The sequence below is a fragment of the Pleurodeles waltl genome, chromosome 1_1 (assembly GCF_031143425.1).
Source record: "Pleurodeles waltl isolate 20211129_DDA chromosome 1_1, aPleWal1.hap1.20221129, whole genome shotgun sequence".
Taxonomy (NCBI): domain Eukaryota; kingdom Metazoa; phylum Chordata; class Amphibia; order Caudata; family Salamandridae; genus Pleurodeles; species Pleurodeles waltl.
Genome location: NC_090436.1, coordinates 55,247,841 through 55,268,597, shown reverse-complemented (window position 1 = coordinate 55,268,597; position 20,757 = coordinate 55,247,841). Strand labels below are relative to the sequence as shown.

At 44.9% G+C, this 20,757-nt stretch overlaps 1 protein-coding gene across 1 annotated transcript in view; it reads left to right on the top strand.

The window, feature by feature from the left end:
- Positions 1 to 20,757, top strand: part of LOC138262106 (uncharacterized) — a 134,537-nt gene that overhangs the window by 61,827 nt on the left and 51,953 nt on the right. The window contains exon 4 of the mRNA XM_069211899.1: positions 4,832 to 5,017. Within this exon, the coding sequence (XP_069068000.1) occupies positions 4,832 to 5,017 (186 nt within the window). The remainder of the gene's footprint in view (positions 1 to 4,831; positions 5,018 to 20,757) is intronic.

The window sequence follows — 20,757 nt, the reverse complement described above, 5'->3', positions numbered from 1 at the left end:
CGAGAAAAACGCCGCACACCGACGCTGATCGACGCGACGCCTTCGGGACGACCGGAACTTCGACGCACGGCCTCGCAAGGACAACGCCGCCCGACTTCCAGAGGAGAAATCGACGCGACGCCTGCAATGAGAGCGAAACTTCGACGTGCAGCCCCGCAGAACGACTCACAGACGGAAAACAAGCAGGAGAATCCACGCACAGAGCCGGGACATCTGGTAATCCCCGCGATCCACAGAAAGAGACTGTCCGCACGCCGGAAAACGACGCACGACTTCCCCGCATGAAAAATAACGATGCAAGTCCGTGTGTGCTGGGGAGAAATCAACGCACACACCATTTTTCCACCTATTTCTTCTTCTGTGGCACTCTGAGGAGATTTTCCACTCCAAACCAGGTACTTTGGGCTTGAAAGAGACTTTGTTTACTTTTTAAAGACTTAAAACACTTTGGGCCTCATTATGACCCTGGCGGGCGGCGGAGGCCGCCCGCCAGGATCCCGCCCTCCAAATTACCGCGCCGCGGTCAAAAGACCGCGGCGGGTATTACGAGTTTTCCCCTGGGCTGGCGGGTGGTTCCAGTAAAACCGCCCGCCAGCCCAGGGGAAAACGACCTTCCCACGAGGATGCCGGCTCGTAATCGAGCCGGCGGAGTGGGAAGGTGCGACGGGTGCAGTGGCACCCGTCGCGTATTTCAGTGTCTGCAAGGCAGACACTGAAATACTTTGCGGGGCCCTCTTACGGGGGCCCCTGCCGTGCCCATGCCATTGGCCCATGCCCCACGGCAGGGGCCCCCAGGGGCCCCGCAACCCCCCCTACCGCCATCCTGTTCATGGCGGCTTTCCCGCCATGAACAGGATGGCGGTAGGGGGGGTCGGAATCCTCATGGCTGCGGAGCGCGCTCCGCAGCCATGGAGGATTCACACGAGCAGCGGAAAGTCGGCGGGAGACCGCTGACTTTCCGCTTCTGACCGCGGCTGAACCGCCGCGGTCAGAATGCTCATTGGAGCACCGCCAGCCTGTTGGCGGTGCTCCCGTGGTCGGTGGCCCTGGCGGCCACCGGCCGCCAGGGTCAGAATGACCCTCTTTATATCACTTTTCAGTGATATCTCTACAAATTCACATTGCAACTTTATTCTTTTGACCTACAATTATCCTGATAAATATATATTTTTCTAAACACTGTGTGGTGTATTTTTGTGGTGCTATATGGTGGTATTGTATGATTTATTGCACAAATACTTTACACATTGCCTTCTAAGTTAAGCCTGACTGCTCGTGCCAAGCTACCAGAGGGTGGGCACAGGATAATCTTGGATTGTGTGTGACTTACCCTGACTAGAGTGAGGGTTTTTGCTTGGACAGAGGGTAACCTGACTGCCAAACCAAAAACCCCATTTCTAAAACATTGCAACACTTTGTAAATCCTTGTGCCACATTATGCCTGCGCCAGGCATAATGTATACAAGGGGGGGCGTTCCGGCACTAGGGGGGGGGGCGTAAATACAGTGCAAAGGAATCTATGGGATTCCTTTGCGCCATTTGTATCGGTATTTTTTAACGCCTGCTAAGTGCAGGTATTAAAAAGATGCTCCCATTGACTACAATGTGCCTCTGAGTGCTTTGCAGGATTAGCGTCATCATTTTTTACGCTAAACCTGCAAATCGCCAGACTAGCGTCAACAATTATGATGCTAGTCACTCTAACTGCTGCGCCATATTTTAAACATGGCACTACCATGGTGGCGTTAGGGGGCCGCTAAGGCGCGCAAGAAAAGTGGTGCTGCACTAGGTGCAGTGCCACTTTTCATAAATCTGCCCCTTAGAGTAAAACTCTGCAAGTCCCAAGAATAATCTAACTTCGTCTTTTGATGTAGGACACATTGCATTATTGACAGCTTCTACAATGCTTTTCTTAGGTGAAATGCCTTAATTACCAACTTCATGTCCTAAATAGGTCACCGATTTCAAGACCAATTTGCATTTTTTTACTTCAGACCTGTGTCAGCCAGTTTACCCAGCACTTGTCTTACTCTAGAGTTCTTACTTATCACCACCCAGGATCAATATATCATCCTGAAAATAAGTTACACCTTCTACACCTTTAAATAATTTATGCATTAGGGATTGGAAGACAGCTGCAGCAAATGCCAATCTGAAAGTCGTTCAACAAATCTATAACAGCCAAAAGGAGTAATGAAGGATGTTAAGCTTTGACTAGAGGGATGTAACTGAATTTGGTGATCTGCCTAGGTGAGATCTATGGTAGGAAACCATTTGCACCCCTTGGATTGCGATAAGAGTTCATCTATTCTAGGAAGAGGGAAAGCATCCACAACGATGTTCTTATTCAAATCTCTTAGATCAACACATAGGGTCTCATTACGAGTCTGGCAGCAGCAAACCACCAGCTTTGCCAGGATCGGTCCTCCCGGCGGTCTAGGGGTGGCAGCGGTCCGCATCCGCCAGGGCAGTGCTGCCCTGGGGATTACGACCCCCTTCTCCACCAGCAGTTCCATGGCCCCTACACTGCCCATGCACTTGGCATTTGAAGACAGTGAACATTGCGAAGGTGCTGGTGCACCCTGCGCTCTACAGCATTGCCGCCAGCTCGATTACTAGCCGGAGACAATGCTGTAGGCTGTTTCCCCCTGACCTAGCAACGCCTAATGGGGCCGGTGGGGAGGTAGCCTTTATGGCAGCAATTTCCCCTTTGGAAGTTCAATGGATGGTGTAAACCGTCCCCCTAACTCATAATGAGCCCCATAATCTTATAATTCAAGGCTACAACTACAGGGGCTAGCCACTCTGCGCACTCCACTGGTTCTATAATACCCTTCCTTTCCAATTCATCTAATTCTTCCATAACATTTTAATTAATTCCTACAGGAATGTTCCCAACTTTGTGACGCACGGATGCAGCTCCATTTTTTACCACAATTTTATGCATAAACCAACTCAGTTTTCCTACCTTGCCTGAAAACACACTGGGAAATTGTTTTAAATTACCCTTATTGTACTTTTGACTTTTGAGTAGCATTTTTCCCTATGTCTATGTCACCCCACATTTATTCTTATATAAGCTATTTTGGGCCAGATGTACGAAAAAAGCAATTTGCGACTTGCAAATTGCGAGTCCCTGCGACTCGCAATTTGCAAGTCGCAAATTGCTATGCAGTACGGTGTCTCAGACACCGACTGCAACTCGCAATGGGGTCGCAATGACCCACCTCATGAATATTCATGAGGTGGGTCGCAAATTGCGGCCCCATTGCGAGTATGGGCACTCGCTAACATGGAGGCCTGCTGACGTCAGCAGGCCTCCATGTTAGCGACCTGCTTGTCAATAAAGCAGGTTTTTTTTTTTTGAAGTGTAGCCCGTTTCCCCTAAGGGAAAACGAGCTGCACTACAAAAAAAAACCGAAACCTTTAGTTTCGGATTTTTCAGGGCAGGGAGTGGTCCCTTGGACCACTCCCTGCCCTGAAAAAATATTTTTGGGTGCAATCACAAACTGGAAGGGGTCCCATGGGGACCCCTTCCAATTTGCGATTGGGTTACCATCCACTTGAAGTGGATGGTAACTGCGATGCCATTTGCGACCGCATATGCGGTCGCAAATGGTATTGCATCCCAATGCGACTCGCAAATAGGAAGGGAACACCCCTTCCTATTTGCGAGTCTGAAATGCATTTTGCGAGTCGGTAACGACTCGCAAAATGCATTTCTGCATTGGGATACGCGTTTTGCGACTCGCAAACGGCAAATTTTGCCGTTTGCAAGTCGCAAAACGTTTCGTACATCTGGCCCCAAGTGTCTTAATGCATGCATTGTAAAATATATTAATAAAATGTTTGTTAGGGAAGGGAGATGTGGCATCTAGGATACCTGCACCTAAGTGACTGAGTGACAGGATTCTAGAATACTGGGAGACTGTGACAGTTTGCAGCTACCTTGGTGGAGACAAGTTGTGTCGCCTGTTTGTCAATAAAGTATCTTCTATCTTCAAGTGGAATACACCATTCATTACAGGTAGGATGTTCCAGCAGGCCTCTGCTGAGGTTGCATAGGACCAGCGAGTGTGGATGGCACACAATGTTATAGGGAATCGATGGACGCTGGGTTCCGACAACCGAGGGGCGCAGGTTCTTTCAGAAATGCACTGCTCAAAATAAGGTGTCCTTGAGTGAGCACCCTCTGGTGATCTCTGCTGTTGCACATTGTGGGTCCCAGTCAGGATTTTCCGATACTACAGGAACAAAAACTTTGTACGGGTCTTCACTTCAGGGGTATAAACTGAAAAAGAAAGTAAAACCTTGGTAGCATTGTCCCTGTACAAGTCCCTTGAAAAGGCTGACTTTTCAGAATATCAGCTATAGAAATATCATTTTGCAGGAAAGTTTTGTAGTAAAATGTTGACAACCAAAATATTGTGTTATATATAATGGAAACAATACATTAACTATTCTTAACTCCACATCTATGTAACATAGCTATGTGTGTGAGAGTATGTTGCATATGTGTGTATTTGTGTGTTCTTTTATGAGCAAATGAAGCCTTCTTACCAGTTGCAATAGGAGGGGTCCTTATGGATTTCACCTAGAAGGAAATGCCAGTACATATTAGAATCTGAGAGAAACAATGCAAACGTGATACCTTGCAGCTTTGTAGTGCCATGTTATGTGGTGAATAAAGCCCAGTGCTGCTGACAGTTGTTATTCTGTAAACAACATCTCACTGCACTGGTTGGACGGTGGGGCCTCTTCTACCAATGATCACATAAACTGGCCTCCTTTAAGCACCCCGTGAACTCCTAATGTTCCTTTTACTTTTCAGAAAGATGTCAAAAGCCAACAGGAGATACAACTCTTCACTTCTCTCCCCCTAAAGAGTGGTACGATCGTGGAGACTGGGTGCATGTGACATGCGCTGCCGGGTACCAAACTTTAACACCAGATATACTGTGCAGAGAAAGAGATGCAAGTTCTGCTAGTGAATGGGATGAGGCACCCACTTGCATCGGTAAGTGCACCCCACCTTTCTGTGATGTTGTTCTTCCGACCAATGATAGTAGAGTCAACATACAGGAATTTTGCTGCAATGAAAACTGACTCTGTAGCCAAACCAAAGTTTTATCAGTGTTAGCACACATTAGTTAGAGTGTTACATTGGCCTCCTTGTTAGAAGGAGCCTCTGAGGGCAACATTCTGATCTACAAGCTGTGTAAAACTCTGCAATTGCAGCAGTTTATCTATGTAAGGCTATCTATATCTGCCAAACCCTGAAAGATAAATAGTTTCCAGTGGCAATGAAAATTACTTTTCCAAACAGTATACTGCAAAGATCCAAATTATGTGAAGTAACTTCACTTTTACCAGCCTGTGAAGTTTTTACTGACAAGCATGCAGAGGAAATGGTGGTGAGCTGCTTCCTAGTTTAGTCCAAACAGGTAAACGTACCCTCAAAACACAAAATACCCACTGATTGTGGTGGAGGTTTACTTCTTTTCTGGGTTCTCAGAAAGAGTTTCTGCCACGCCATCTTCGGGGTGAAAGTCTGGACATAGCAAGGATGAACGTCCGGAGTCAAGAAGGAATTAACAGAAAGAAATGTCACTATAGGGGAGATTTTGAAGTATTCCTCTCCCAGGTTTTGTTCATAGCCAAAAATAATGTACCCATAGCCAAGTGGCTTAACTGGCCAGAAGAATGACCATAGACCTGAAATGAAAGGCATCACCCTCAACATTGCGCACTTGAGGAACAAACGAACAGACCGAGACATCTAGGACAAACTACATAAAGAAAACATTATGGAATAAATAAACAGGATTTATTGTCTTGTGAGGAGGGTGAGAGCATGATGGAGCCCAACAAGAAGCCCCTTAATAATAAGCCCTTTCACAGCAGCACAGTCTGTTTGCTAGCAGTAGCGCATGAAGGGGCTCCTACATAAGGGTTTGGTGTCCCTGCAATATAGGCTAAATGGTGCAAGGTGGAGAAATAAAGCTGAACCTTCGAAAAGACGTAGGTGTGAGGTGGATAGTGGGGAAAGAAATAGTTTTTAAAAAATGAAACCACAGCACATGATAGCAACTCATCCAGCTCACTGAAGACAGTGCCTTGTTCACCACATCCTCTCTGGGACATTCCCGATGATGCTTATGAGACTCAAACCATGACTTAAGCAGTGGTTAATTTGTAAAAATAAAAAAATGAGTGCCAGGGCCCAAAACTTTCTCAGGTGGGCACTGCTACTTGCACCACCCACTGCACCTAGCAGCTCTGCCAAATGCAACAACAAACGCTCCCTACTAAACATCACACTCCTAAAACTGTGACTATTTGAACTTTTCCAGTTCGCCCAAAAAGGAGGAATATCCTAGAATGCTCTGGTATTATTGTTTTTAAACCTATATTGAAATTGTAAACACTTTTTTTATGTTCTTCACTTAAAAATAGGCAGACATTGCAACTGTGTGGTGAGCTGTTATAAATAGGTGCTAGAGTTGGGAATTAAGAACTGGTGTTGAGCACTGGCAAACACAGGCACAAACTAAGCACTGGTCTTATAGCAATCAGTGTGGCACTGAGCAGAACACTAAGGTAAGTGGTAGATGGGATAAGACATTAAAGCCAAGACTGGCAAAAAGCTAGAGACTAATGTCAGTATTTTTGGTTGTGAATGTCTGGGTACTGCAGTTTGGGTTAGTAGAAGAATGTGTTAAGGCCAGAGAATAAATTTGAAGCTGGTGTGAAGTGTGGTGGTATGGGTCTGGTTTCAGCACAAAAGAAGACTAATGCACCAGAGCAGGAACGGGACTACAGGGTGAAAGCAATGGGAACCCTCCTCCCCTCCAGGCTGGTACAATACAAACTCATCTACACTCCATTTTCACCAACAAACATCCCCTTCTGCCCTTGTTACGTATGCACTGCTTAGTTTGAGCTGGTGGTTTCAGGTGGGGTTCACTGGAATTTATTTTTTAGGACTAGCACCTATATTTCCTCAACAGACTTTGATCTAGGGAAAGAGAAATAAAAGCACAAAAGGAGAAAATGAGGGGGAAATAACGATAGAAAAAACAGTGACAGAGTTAGAATGCAGAGATGAAATCACATTTGCAATTGTGTGATAAAGAGATAGGGAGTCTCTGGTGGTGGATTAAAGAGGCATTAGGTAAAATCAAGAATACGCAGCTTTCCTGTTAAGTTCCCTGCCCTTTGATCTCTCCAGCGTGGGCTTCTGAGCAACAATTTGGGCCCCAGCACTTTACACATGTGACCTAAACAGGAATTCTGAAGTGTGCCAAGTAACATGAAATGCTAAACTAAAATACAGCATCCCAAAACAGAAATGTCTCCAAAGAGACTTAAACTGCAAAATATAGAAAATTGAATAAGTATTCACATTGTCCTTGTCAAGCAAGTCACTATGAACTGAATCAAGGAAGTTGGAATCCATTTTCCATGCCCCCACCAAAAAATCAATATACGGCATTTTTTAAAAGTCTGTGTTCTGCTTTAAAACATTTAAATAGTAGGAATACATTTTTTGGTAAACTACTATAGAAAGCCCAAACCCAGTCTGAGATGGGCTTGGGGAATGCTTGTCTTAGAGAGAGTGATGTTTGGTGAGTTGCAAGACATAAGAAGAGAGTTATCTGTGCTTGGTTCCCAAAAATGCAACAACCCCTTCTGTCAGCTTAAGTACACCTACAAAGATGTCATGGAGCGAGATGATACTCCATCTTGCCAAACAAAATTTTTTGAAGGACAATGTAACTACAAATTCTGAGAGAAATCCAAGGAAAGGGGTAGAAAAAAATTACAGAGCAGTAATCTTGTTCAGCAGAGATCATCTACTTCTGAGCTGTGTTGACTATGAGTGGTGAGAAGAACATTTAGTAGACAACTGCCAAGAGTAGGACAACAGTTTACTATGGTCAATAAAATATACCTATTTATAGAGTCACCATTGCTTCAGATAGTGTTTTCTATATAGCTATATACATAACTTCCTCCAGTATCTGAAAAACAATTTTATCCTTTGCTCAAAGTGCATAAATAGATAACCAAATATAATCAAACTAAGGCCCTCATTACGAGATCGGCGGCTTTCGGGCCAGACCACCGTGCGTAAACCCGCCACCAGACCGCCAGTGATGGAGGTACAGTGACCGAAATTCAACTCCTCCAGGCCGAACAAGGGTGTGAGAGAGGCAGTCCCACCACCAGCACCGCCACAACGTCACAACACCAACCACCATATTACATGCCACTTTTATGCACGGCAATCCCTGCATGGCGTTGCGGCAATGGAGGACTGGGGCCCATGACGATTTTCGCAGGAGGTGACGGTCAGGTATGCTGCAGCCATCACCACCAACTTCTCCCCCTACCCAGACGACCGCCTCAATGTGGGCTGTAGTGTGGCCCTGTCAGGTAGGTGGTCGACTGTAAAGGAGGGGTGGGTGTGTGTCTGCCGTGCATGTATGTGGGGTGTGTTTGTGTGCGTGCATGTGTGAGTGTGTGTGTACAGGTGTGTGGAGGTGTGTGTAGGGGTGACAGGAATGTAAATTTCTGTCCTGTCACTGGGTGCATTACTGTCAAGGTTTCGTGGTGGGGCGACCGCCACGAAAACCCTGGCGGTAAGCACACTTGTAATACGGCCGGCGGTGATGTGCGTGCTGCCGGGCTAGACAAGGTCCCCACCGGCCATGGCAGTCCACCCACACTGGCAGGCCAGGAGGCGCTGTGGCTCTTTGGTAGCGGTCACACTTGGACTGCTTACTTGGACATCTCGGAATCATCCACACACTTTCTAGATGTGGAACAAGTTATTAGCTTCTTTTTCTTAGCAAACTTCAGCCACTTGCTTTAGATATTGTCCATTACATCTTGGATGACCCGCAGGAACATTGTCTCGGGGTTGGCTGTCCTTGAGTCTCCAGCCGAATGCATGAGCTGGTGGGCGGGAGTTGACAAACGCATCTGCAAAGTGGATGCTAAAAAAGTAAAGCAGTACTTTCTTATACCTGATATTAGCCAAAACTTTGTTTTTACTAAAATGATGTATAATGTACTTATTTTGAGGGGCTTTCATCCAGTCCTCTACTGTATAGTTGTCATTCACATTTTCTTCTGCACAGTGTCTCAGCACATCTTTTTCCCAGTTTGTGTGTGGGCGAAGCTTCCATTGTCTATGCACATGTGATACCTGTTCTTTATGTCTTGCTGAATACATCTTTTTCTCAATATACATATAAAAAAAGGTAGTCCCTTTCGGCAATGGTTGGCGGTGTTGCGTTTAATAAAGATGTGTTACTTTCTTGGCCCTGCACATAAATCAAAGGCATGAGGTTTCAGGCGGATTCCTGAATTCATTCTGCAACCACGGAATCACTCTAAAGGACCATGTTTGAATTTGCCACTAATGACGACTGGAGAATCCTAAACCACGTAGACAGTAGCACATCTGGCTATGGGTAAGGAAGTTGTGCAACAAGCACAGCCAGAGTTCATTTTTAGGGTCGAGCGGGCAAGCGCTATAGCCTGTTGTAATCTCTCTGTGGCCTTTTAACCTTAACCACACCCACTCTTGCTATTCATTTGTTGCTGTGCTTGTCTTAAATGATTCATTTGTATTGGTGCATTTTGTGAAATGTCCCTCCTTTGTGTGCTGAGTTCCCTCACCAGGCGTTTTAACTAAGTGAACATTTCAATTTTGGCCATCACACTACGTCACGCTTCCTCCTCTTACAGCGTGTGATGGCCCCTCCTCCGGATTCGGTTTGCCTTTCATCCCAGCCGCGATCTTTTCTAGACATTCACGCAGGGAACCAATAATGCTCATGGTGGTGGTGGCGCTTTGAATCGGCTTGCTTCTGTCAATTGTTTTTCTTTTAATTTTCAGTTTATGTGGCAAGAAAAGTCCAGTTACAAATTTACAATGCTAATAGCTCTAACTCGAGCAAATGCAAGACCCATTGCATTGCAAATGCTTGTTATAATCTGTAGAGTGTGCTGGGGCTCGAAAGTGGTAGAATGTGTTGATGCTGGAGCCTGGTTTGGATGGATTTGCTATGTGGAATGGTTTTGCTAGCTATGGACATGAACCTGTGAAGTTTTCCCAATGTTTATTCCTCTGGATCTTAACACTTCTAGTCTCTAATGAGCCTCAGAATATTAGATATGCAAGAATTGATTGTACTTATACTTGGCTTGATTGGTTTTAGGAATACCACATAAAAAACAGGATGCACCTTCATGGAAATTAGTAGTGCCAATTGAATTGCAGTATCATGAATGGTTTAAGTAACAGAGATGGGCTGATGAAATAAGCCCGAAATTTCCGCTTCGCATGTGTGAATGTTTGGTTACTAGCCAAAGTGCATCTCCAGGCTGGACTTCAGTTCGGTATGTATGTTTTGGGCTGCACCTTGTTACAACAAAACAGCCTGATTTAGATATCAGTGAAGGGGAATACTCTGTTACAAATGTGACGGATATCTCGTCCGCCATCTTATGATTCTATTATATCATGTAGGGATTGTAATAAGCCAGATGGGATATCTGTTTCTGCGTCTTTGTTAATGTGTGCTCTCCCATAGTGCTTTCCCTGCTCCCTGCCGCTGCTACCCCTGCAGCCCCACTTACCCACCCTCTTACCGCTTCCCACCTCCCAGCTTAACAATCGCTCCCCCTCCCTCCCCTTCTTAAGAGTGATGGCTGGGCAGTGAGAGGCAACTTCACTGACCTTTTGGCCAGCATCCATTGCTCCCTCCTGTGTGGCCACTGCTGCTGCTACTCTCCCGCTGGCTTTGTGTTCGAGGCCCACCTCCAACCGCAGGTCCCCTACAACGCCTCATCCCTGGTGGCCTAGTGCCTATCTGAGTCTGTAAAGTCTGTCTTTTTCTCTTTCATTCTTTTTTTTGTATTCTGCCTTTTTTCACTTTTTTCACCCTGTTTCTGCATCTCTGTGCGCACGCTCTCCTGTAGCACTTTCCTCGTTCCCTACCGTTGCTAACCCTGTGGCTGCCCTCCTGCCTCACAGCTGACCAATCCCTCCCTCCCCTTCTTAAGGGTGGCCTATGCGAGAGTGTGCAGCGTGCACGTGCAGCGGGCACACTGAAGGCGCTCCAAAGGCAAGCCCATCTGCACCTGTCTGCACCAATCCGTGCCTGGACTGCGCCGAGCACCACAGACCCTGGAGTTCGCACCATCCACCTTTACAACACCAGCATCCTCCACACACTGAACACTGGATGTTGGATCACCTGCCACCATGCTTCCTCCAAGGACACCCACTGACTTTTTCCCTGCAGCCACTGTCCACCTTGTCCGCACACCAAACACCAGACCTCCCAGCGACAAAACTGCCTCCAGACCACCTCAAGCGCATCCTCCTTAATGTCCATTCTCTGCACAAGCATGCAGTGGGGCTTTGGAACCTGATAGAACCCATCCATCCGGCATTGCCTACCTCACTGAGACATAGACAAACTCAACCTCCAGACCGGATATTGCCATCCCCAGCGACTACAAGCTGCTCAGCAAGAACTGATCCTCCAGACCAGGAGGTGGCATAGCCATCGCCCCCAAGACCACCATATGACTAACGATCCACACAGGAATTCACCCCTCCGCATGATGCACCTCCACTTCCAAGTGCACACCACCCCATAGCCCACCACTCGCGGCACCCTCATCTACAGACCACCAGGAACATGCCCAGCTTTTAGCAACTCCATCATCGACATCATAGCCCCCCACGTACTCACCTCCAGCAACTACATACTCCTCTGAGGCCTTAACTTCCACTTCAACGACCTCAGCAACCACACCTCATCCCTACTCAGCAACCTGGTTCATGTACATCAGTACGTCTTTAGCATTCCAGGCGCATTCCAGACTTGCTCGTGCCCCCACACCACCCCCATCATTTATCATTTATCTAATGCCAGTCAATTGCCTATAGTCTAGGGGCGTGGAGGAGAGGCGGCGCCGTGATTACTAAGCTGGCTGGCTGGACCAAGAATTCTTAATCCTCCAGTCGGTGTGCTCATGCCCCTCCACTGCCTCCATCACTCAGACAGTTCCAGCCTTGTGCTAGCTACAATGTATAGGCGTGGAGGAGAGGCGGCACCCAGAACATGCAACTAGATTGTAGATTGGATAAATTGTCTGGTCCACTATGAACTTATTCACTGCATTAATTAAGAGCTAGTGTCAGAACAGCACGTCAGCACAGCACGTCAGCACTGCACGCAAGGAGTGAACCTTTGATTGCTAGAGAATCAAGGTCTAACTTGAATAAATCTCATCACAGGTTGCCGCTCCTTTAGCGTCAGTAAGCGTTGGGAAGTAAGACAGTATAATGCGTTCTGGCAAGCTTTGGGTCGATCCCAATGAGGGAGAACAAGGCCCTCAAAAAGAGCAAAGAATTTCCATCCAGTGAACTCCCCGGTAGTATGTTTAAGTTCCTCTGGAATTGAAGGGACACAGCCCACTGAATAGAGGGAACCCAACTTGGAACCACCCTCAATGCCATCAGCAGAAAAAGTGGAGTATAAAATCACAGACTTCTTTTCCATTGAGCATTCACGCCCGCAGGAAAATAAAGTTCCGATAGATCTAGCTGATGCTGTGACCGGGATAAATTCTGAGATGGATCTCCATCTGGGAAGTCATTCTTCCACATTGCAAGAGCCTGCTGAGGGCGCTGACGAGTTGTTCCTATGTTGGTCTTTTTCCATCTCCTGTAGGAGGGGAGTTGAGTGACTGTATGCTGCAGGTGTGGTGATGGAGAAGTGGATTCAGTGGCAGTCAGTCCAGTGTATTGGGGTTGAGTCATCAATGGTGATGTTGCTGCTGGCGGAGAAGTTGGGGTCAAGTGTGTGTCCGGTGGTGTGCACTGGTGAGGTGACCAGTTGTTTGAGCCCAACTGTGTCCAGGTTGTCGAGTAGGGATGAGGTGTTGTGGTTTCTGAGGTCATTGAAGTGAAAGTTAAGGTCTCAGAGGCGTATGTAGTTGCTGGAGGCGAGTGCGTGGGGGGCTATGATGTTGTACAAGCCCTCAATGATTTGATTCAGAGAGCCCAAGAACAGAATTACATACAAGTGGCGTGTGACTGTACGATCTCAGGGGATAATCCTCAGACCATTATCCCCATACTAAATGATATATTAGCGAAGGTCAGAGCACAGGCCCTAAGTACAAGGGAAAGATTCAGTGCTTTAGAATTTGAAGAATCAGGAAAAGGTGAAGAAGAAAATAATATAATGGAAAATTTGTCAAGAGGACCCTTCAGTGCATCTTCCCAACAATTTACGACACAAATAGAACCCGGAAACTCAAATAGCAGTCCACATGAAGGGGCCCACAAATCAGGGAACCATTGCACCAATTCAAGCATTCTTTAAAAAAAATTGGTGAATACTCCCCATAATGCCTTACAAAGCCCAGTACACTTAAGGTCAAAAAGGGAAAAGAAGAAGCAAAGGAAAACAAGGAAAAAAGCAAAATTAGTTAAACAGAAAAGTATATGTCAATTTTTTATGCATCACAAATAGCCAGTCGTTAGTAATGCTAACGCTAACACTTCTTTGCCATCTGATGTCCAGTTATCCGCAATGGTAGAGGAATGTCCCGGTTCAGGACCAAGTTCTCAAAGTGTTTTTGTATCTTTAGTAACAGAGGGCCAAAGACACAAGGAACAAAGCCGTCTTTTTGGTCAATCGATGGCTGAAAAGAATGTGGCCAAAGTATCATATACTACCAGTAAACGGATTCACAAAAGACCAGTCCCTAGGGTATGCACGCCAGGAAATAAATACAGAGTCTAACGACATAGTAGATCATCAGCATTTAACAACAGAGGATATCAATCAGGAACAGGAAAAGGTGGGAAAGGCCCAAAGACGGAATGAAAGGAGTCCATCCAGCTCTGGCATGCCGTCAAAATATCTGTTGCAACATCAATCGGATACAGGTTATAAACATTCGATCCAGAACAATGAAGCATCCACAAATGCCTCATTGATGGCAGCGCCCACAGAGGCACATAAACTCCTCCTTATTCCCCATTTTAAATCAGGGGGCAATTTTGATACCCTGAATAGAGGAAACATTCTTAAATTAATTGGGGAAATAAGAAGTCTATCTCACATCTCATCGGTGGATCTGCTCTCTGTTGAGTTTAAGCCCCACCCACTTTGGAACGATTGAGAAACCACACTCAAAACTTGGTCCACAGCAGGCCATGTGCATCAATTAATATCACACACCAACGCTTTTTTGTCATGGGGCATTGAATTACGTCAAATAGACTGCCCTCATTACCCAGGTCCACTGCGGGCTGCCAGGAACTGTAATAAATCAGTGTTAAGAGGGGCAAATATAATCCCTTTGGCAATGGGAAACGTATCAGTTGTGAAAACGCGATAGTGAAACAGGAATAGGCCACATATTTTGGGCCTCCAAAGAATCTCTCCCTTTTATTCTACAAAAACATCCCTGACAGTAGTCAAAACATCAGGTCTTAGGGTGCAGTCAATTCGTACGTAAAAATGTGTTCATGGAACGTCCATGGTATTCAAACACTTATATATGATCAAGACGTCCAAGCTTTTCTCCAGGAATATGATATCATTTTACTCCAAGAAACCTGGTGCACAGAGCCCATTGCGGTGTCCGGGTACAACATCTCTTACATTTCAGCAAGGTCTACCAGCAAACATGGCCATGCGAAAGGAGGCCTGGCATCCCTGATTTCCACGGCCCTCATATGCAATAAAATCTCAATTGATATAGAATCAAATTGGATCCAAGCAACCAAGATCACATTAGGCAGACCACAGTGCAGCCACTTAGAACTAATCCTTATAAATGTATACATTCACCCAAAAAAAGCTTTCAAGGGGGGAAAATGGAAACTCTGAGTGAATTTATTAAAACCATACTAAGACAATACCAGGAGTCCACACACATTATTAGTGGCGATTTCAATCATAGTCTATTGTCCCCAAAAGGAGTAAACACAAAAAAACAAGGGGTATGCACCCAAAGATATCCGCTGGAAAAATTAGGCCTATCCTTACTAAATGGAAACAGCTAAAATAATTCTCCGGCATCTATTACCTTTGTAAGTGGGAAAAGAAGTTCAACTATTGATTACACCTTCATAAATTCCTCTGCATTGGCACTGGTAAAAATGCAGAATGAAGAGTGATCATTTCCCACAATCTTTGGAACTAGCATATAAACCCGAGTTGCTACAGTCCTCAAATGATTTAATAAATCCTCCAGAGTTGTTTAATCTTAAGAGATTGAAATGGCGTGAGAAGGAAACAGCATTAGTGATGGAGGAGCTGTTCTAGACGGCTGGTGTCCTGGGTGAAAGAAAAACACTTGCAGATATGCAACAAAAGGAGCCGACCGTCAATGTAGATTGTAACAAAGACTGGGCCGTGCTATGTCGCGGCCTGCTGGAAACATTCCCAGCCACCTCTAACTCAAACCTTTTGGAGCCATCCCACATACACAAAAGGGACTGTGTTAGTCAACCTTGGTTCAACAAAGCTTTGCGCAATCAGAAATCACAAATTGCGTGTCAAACCAGGAAAATGGTAAAAGCGATCCAACGAGTAAGAGACGAATAAAACCACATTTTATGGACTCTGAAAATAAAAGTATTGTCTTGATAGTTGGGTCGCAAAAAGAACCTATCAGGAACATGCATGGTCCAAATTATTATGGGCAAGCAGACTGTCAAACAGTAAGCTCTTCTGGGGGCTGGTGAACAATCTGGCAGTGGGGAAAAGTAGACATCATAATTGTGGGATAACCCAAGCAACCTGGGTAAGTCGTGTCAGTAGTCTGTATAGTCTGGCAACCAAGCCGTCAAAAGGTGGAGCCAGACTTCTTCCCTCAGTGGTGGGGTCGAACTATCAATAAGTAATAATCAACCATTAAATCTCCAAGTCAAGTGTAGGATCTTAGACATTGTAGATAAGGATGATCAAATGCAAGTTTAGAAGCTAGAGCAACTAGTCGCTCTGATCAAGAAACTGAAGTCGGAAGGGGCAGCTGGACCAAATGGACTTCCAAATGCAATCTTTAAAGCCAATCCATCCTCCCCAAGGACTGCAACGAATCCTATCAGCACTCAACATCTTCATGGCCGAGCAAGTTCTGGAAATTAATCTGGATAAAACTAAACTGATAAGTTTCCTAGGGGCAAATTATAAACAGTTCAATTGGTACCTGGGAGATAAAAAAGTTGAGATTGGTACAGTTGTATAAATATCTAGGTGTTCACCTCGAACCAGGCCTGAAATGGAAACGCCAATTAAAGTCGATCAAGGCAAAGGCCAATTCATTAACTTATAGCTTTAACCTGCTTAAAAAGAAGTTGGACTGCTCAAACTGGTCCCATTTATTAAAAATTATGTCTGCTCAGCTGATTCCAGCCATCTCCTACGGGTCTGAGATATTGAAAGGCCGTGAGATCATGGCTCTTAATACCAGTCAGGTTAAAACATACAAGGCCGTTTTTAACATCCCGAAAAGTGCCTCCCCAGCGCAGGTCAGACTGGAGATGGGCCTAAAAAACAAAGGGCCATATTTATACTTTTTGACGCACAACTGCGCCAACGCAGTTGTGCGTCAAAATTTTTAACGCCATTCCAAAGCGCCATGCGGGCGCCGTATTTATTGAATGACGTTAGCCGCCGTTAGCTGGCGCTGCGGACTGGTGTGCGTCAAAAAATATGACCCACACCAGGCAGCGCGGACGTAGGGGAAAATGGAGCTTGGGCGTCAAAAAATGGGGCAAGTCGGTCTGAGGCAAAAAATCTGCCTCAACCCGATTTGCGCCATTTTTTTTTACTCCCAACCCCCATTGAAATGACTCCTGTCTTAGCACAGACAGGAGTCATGCCCCTTTGCCCAATGGCCATGCCCAGGGGACTTATGTCCCCTGGGCATGGTCGTTGGGCATAGTGGCATGTAGGGGGGGCACAAATCAGGCCCCCCTATGCCACAAAAAAATTAATAAAAAATGACTTACCTGAACTTACCTTATGTTCCCTGGGATGGTCCCTCCATCCTTGGGCGTCCTCCTGGGGTGGGCAAGGGTGGCAGGGGGTGTCCCTGGGGGCATGGGAGGGCACCTCTGGGCTCCTTCCGAGCCCACAGGTCCCTTAACGCCTGCCCTGACCAGGCGTTAAAAAATGACGCAAAAGCGGCTGGACGTTATTTTTTTTGACCCGCCCACTCCCGTGCGTCATTTTTGCACGGGAGTTTAAATAAGGCGCACATGCCTTGGAGTCATTTTTTAGACGGGAACGCCTACCTTGCATATCATTAACGCAAGGTAGGTGTCCACGCAAAAAAATGACGCAAACTCCAAGATCTTTGGCGCTAGACGGGTCTAACCCCAAAGTATAAATATGGAGTTCGCTTTGCGTCGGATTTGCGGCAAAAAAAACGACGCGATTCCGGCGCAAACAGAGTATAAATATGCCCCCAAATTTCCAGCAACAGGGCGTCTTCCTTAAATCATCGTGAAAGTTACGTGCGACAGAGGATTCTTCCATTCTCTACTCCTGCTGGCAAGAAGTGCAGGTGCAGCAGAATGGCAAAATGAAAGGAACATGGGGAAGCTACCTAACCCAGGTTATTATTAGTCTGGGAATGGAAGAAGCCTGGAAATGTAACATTGGGAAGGCTGAATTTAACAGATTAGTTAACAGGACGGTTGGCTTACTCTCGCTCATCACAGACAAAGCCATCCTGGCTAAAAGACGGCATGCCTGGGGCATCCTGGGGTCCTATTCAACATTGTCCCCACAGGGGTACTTGGCCAACCACTTTTCTGTTCACATTAAACATCAATTCCTGTTATACCGCATGGGTTTCTTTGACAATAAAGAAGATCGTTCTTCCTGGAAAGGCCAGTACATCGATCAAAATTGCCGCTTATGCGGCTATAATCAAGAATCTTCGCTGCATGTCTTTTGTATTTGTCCCGCTTTAGGTCTGGAAAGAAGAAAACTGCTAAGACATGATTTTATAGTTAATAATATCCGTTCATGTAGATCAGCGGTAATATTCTGGCTCAAGGGTGAGTCAATATCATTTTGCTGTAAAGGGGTAAAAGCTTTGCAACTGCTCCATAAGAAACTGAACAAAGGGAATTGGGAAAACTGCTGTAGGTTAGTTCTCAAGGGTTGATCTTATAAGTTTATTTTGCTTAGAAATGATTTTTAGCTGTTAAGCTCTTGAAAATTTCTTTTATTTTTAAGTGTCAGTTTTATTGCGTAATGTGTTGGTTTTATATTGCAATGGTTTTTATTAATCAAGCAATACATCTAAATCAATCAATCAAAAAAAAAAAAAAAAACCTACCTTGCAGCTAAAGGTTGGAAAACCTTACCTCTCCACCTCAGACAGTCGCCATCGCATCCTCAGTTCAGGAAGGACCTCAAACCTGGCTCCTCGACAGAATCCTGAGGACATACCCAATAGCACCTTAAGACCCTATGGGTGAGTAGTGCGCTCTAGAAATAATTGATTTTAACATTTGGGGCAGAGTATTCCCTCCCCCGACATCTAAATCAGCCCCAAAGTCTTTATCTCTTGCGAGGACATCTTTGACTTCGGTTTTCACCCCTGTGAAACAGTGCATTCTTTTATCTAATGAAACCTCAGTAAAAAATGAAGATACCCTTGGATACAGAAGAATAGTGATACACCTGCTTAAGAGTGTAAGGTATGCTTGTGACGAAATTCAGCAAGCCATGTATGTTGCATCTACGCTGTTTGATCTTGTAGATAGCAGTGTAAAAACACTAGTCATGGGATCAGTGGGCAATCTCCTGGTAGGAAGAAAATGGCCATTTTGGGAAAAGAATTTACCACAACCATGAATGCCACATAACTGTGGTCAGATGGCAGATCTGTGACAGAATCAACTGTCACTGTATGCCAAGGAGAAGAAAGGTTAAGGCAAAGGATGAAACAAACTTGAAAACTTTCTCTTGTCATTGTTGGCCCTGGAACAAACATCACAGGTGAATACATACTTATGAATATCTTTTCCTTAGCCTTCCTGCCAATAGTGTGGCAGTATTAACTCCTCCGTCTTTCTAATACCTAAATTACTACTGAATTGTGAGTCATGAGAGGAACCTATAACATGCAATCTAACTGGTTTGGCGGACACATAGAAGTGGTTTTTATACCTCACTATCCCATCCTTGAGAGTTCTACTTGATCCAGAGGAGAGTCAGTGTAGAATTATGTCATCCATCAGTACGTTTCTTGTCCATTCAGAAATATCTTTTTACCTGCTCCAGAATATGCACATAATATCTTGCTTTTACCAGCATGGCTAGTGAATTCCTTTAGTTTGATATTCAGAATGTGTTCCCAAATATCAGGACAAAGAGTCTGCTTTTTCACTGCATGATTTACGCCAGTAGACGATGATATAAAAAAGAGACACCAAAGTAGTTGTCTTGCAAACAATTGCTTTAATAGTTTTAGAAATCTAACATAAAATGATCAGCGCATACTGTTACTGACCCCCAGCAACAATCCCTCCCTCTTCAAAAGCATCCTTAAAGACGTATATATTTATCATTATGGTATAGTTGTATTCAGCCATCCTAGACTATTATACCATTGGATGGATTTGACTGGAGTCAGGGTGTTGTTGTAGTAAAAAGGCTACAATAATGAGATTTGAGACATCACCTGCACAAAATAAGGTTGTGGATGACCCGGGTGTCATAATATCAATAGTAAAGGGTTGTTTTAACAGTTCAAAAGCCTTATCTGCACTGGACGAGCATGTAAAAGGAACACTTTTCTTCAGTCATCCATTACTAGGTGCTAAAACATTAGAGAAAGAAGGAATAAAATGGAAGTACCAATTGGTGAAGCCTTGACAGCACTGAAAGACAGATACTGTTTGTAGCACTGGCCAATCCAAGACAGACAAGCTTTTTTGTATCTGTTTGGAGACCCAGAGAAGAGATTTTGAGCCTCAATAATTCTACTGTAGAACAGTGGAAAGCACACTTTTGTTCCTTAGTACAAAGCTGATTTTGTTGTAACTTCTGTATTACAGATCGATCTTTGTTCTTTGTAGACGCAAAGCTACTGTGAAGGTTGATAAGGACAACTAAATCTATATATTCCCAAAACACTTCTTTGATAACATATTAAAATATTGCTGGTGCACTGCATCATCCATACTTGCTATTAGTTCAAATCAAATTTGGTACGAAATAAATTTGTTTTATTGATCGCCTTTTCTTATATGTGCAAGATAGTAAGCACTTCCTAAATTGATCTTCATGAAAAACGTAGCTGGTTATACTGCTCAAGTAGTACTGAGATGATGGGAAAAGGACATTAACTTTTAATGGGAGATGTGGTTCAGTGCCCTGTAATCCATTCACACGTGTTTCACTACCTTTTATCAACTCAATAAACAATGCTGTGACAGCTGCAGTCTTTGATGGTCTGTCAAAAGCCATTTGCTATGTAATTACCTAATCAATGTACCGTCTACTGCCCTCACTTGTTCTGGTTTATCTTTCTTCTGGGTAAAAGCTCAATCAATGAAATTTCGAGTGGCCCTTGAGTCAATTAAAGCAGATAAAGTGGTGTGCATCCTGTACGTAACTAGTAAGAATAGATTCAAAGTCATGAGTTGATCCCAGCTGTTTCATATTCAGCATTACATGGATT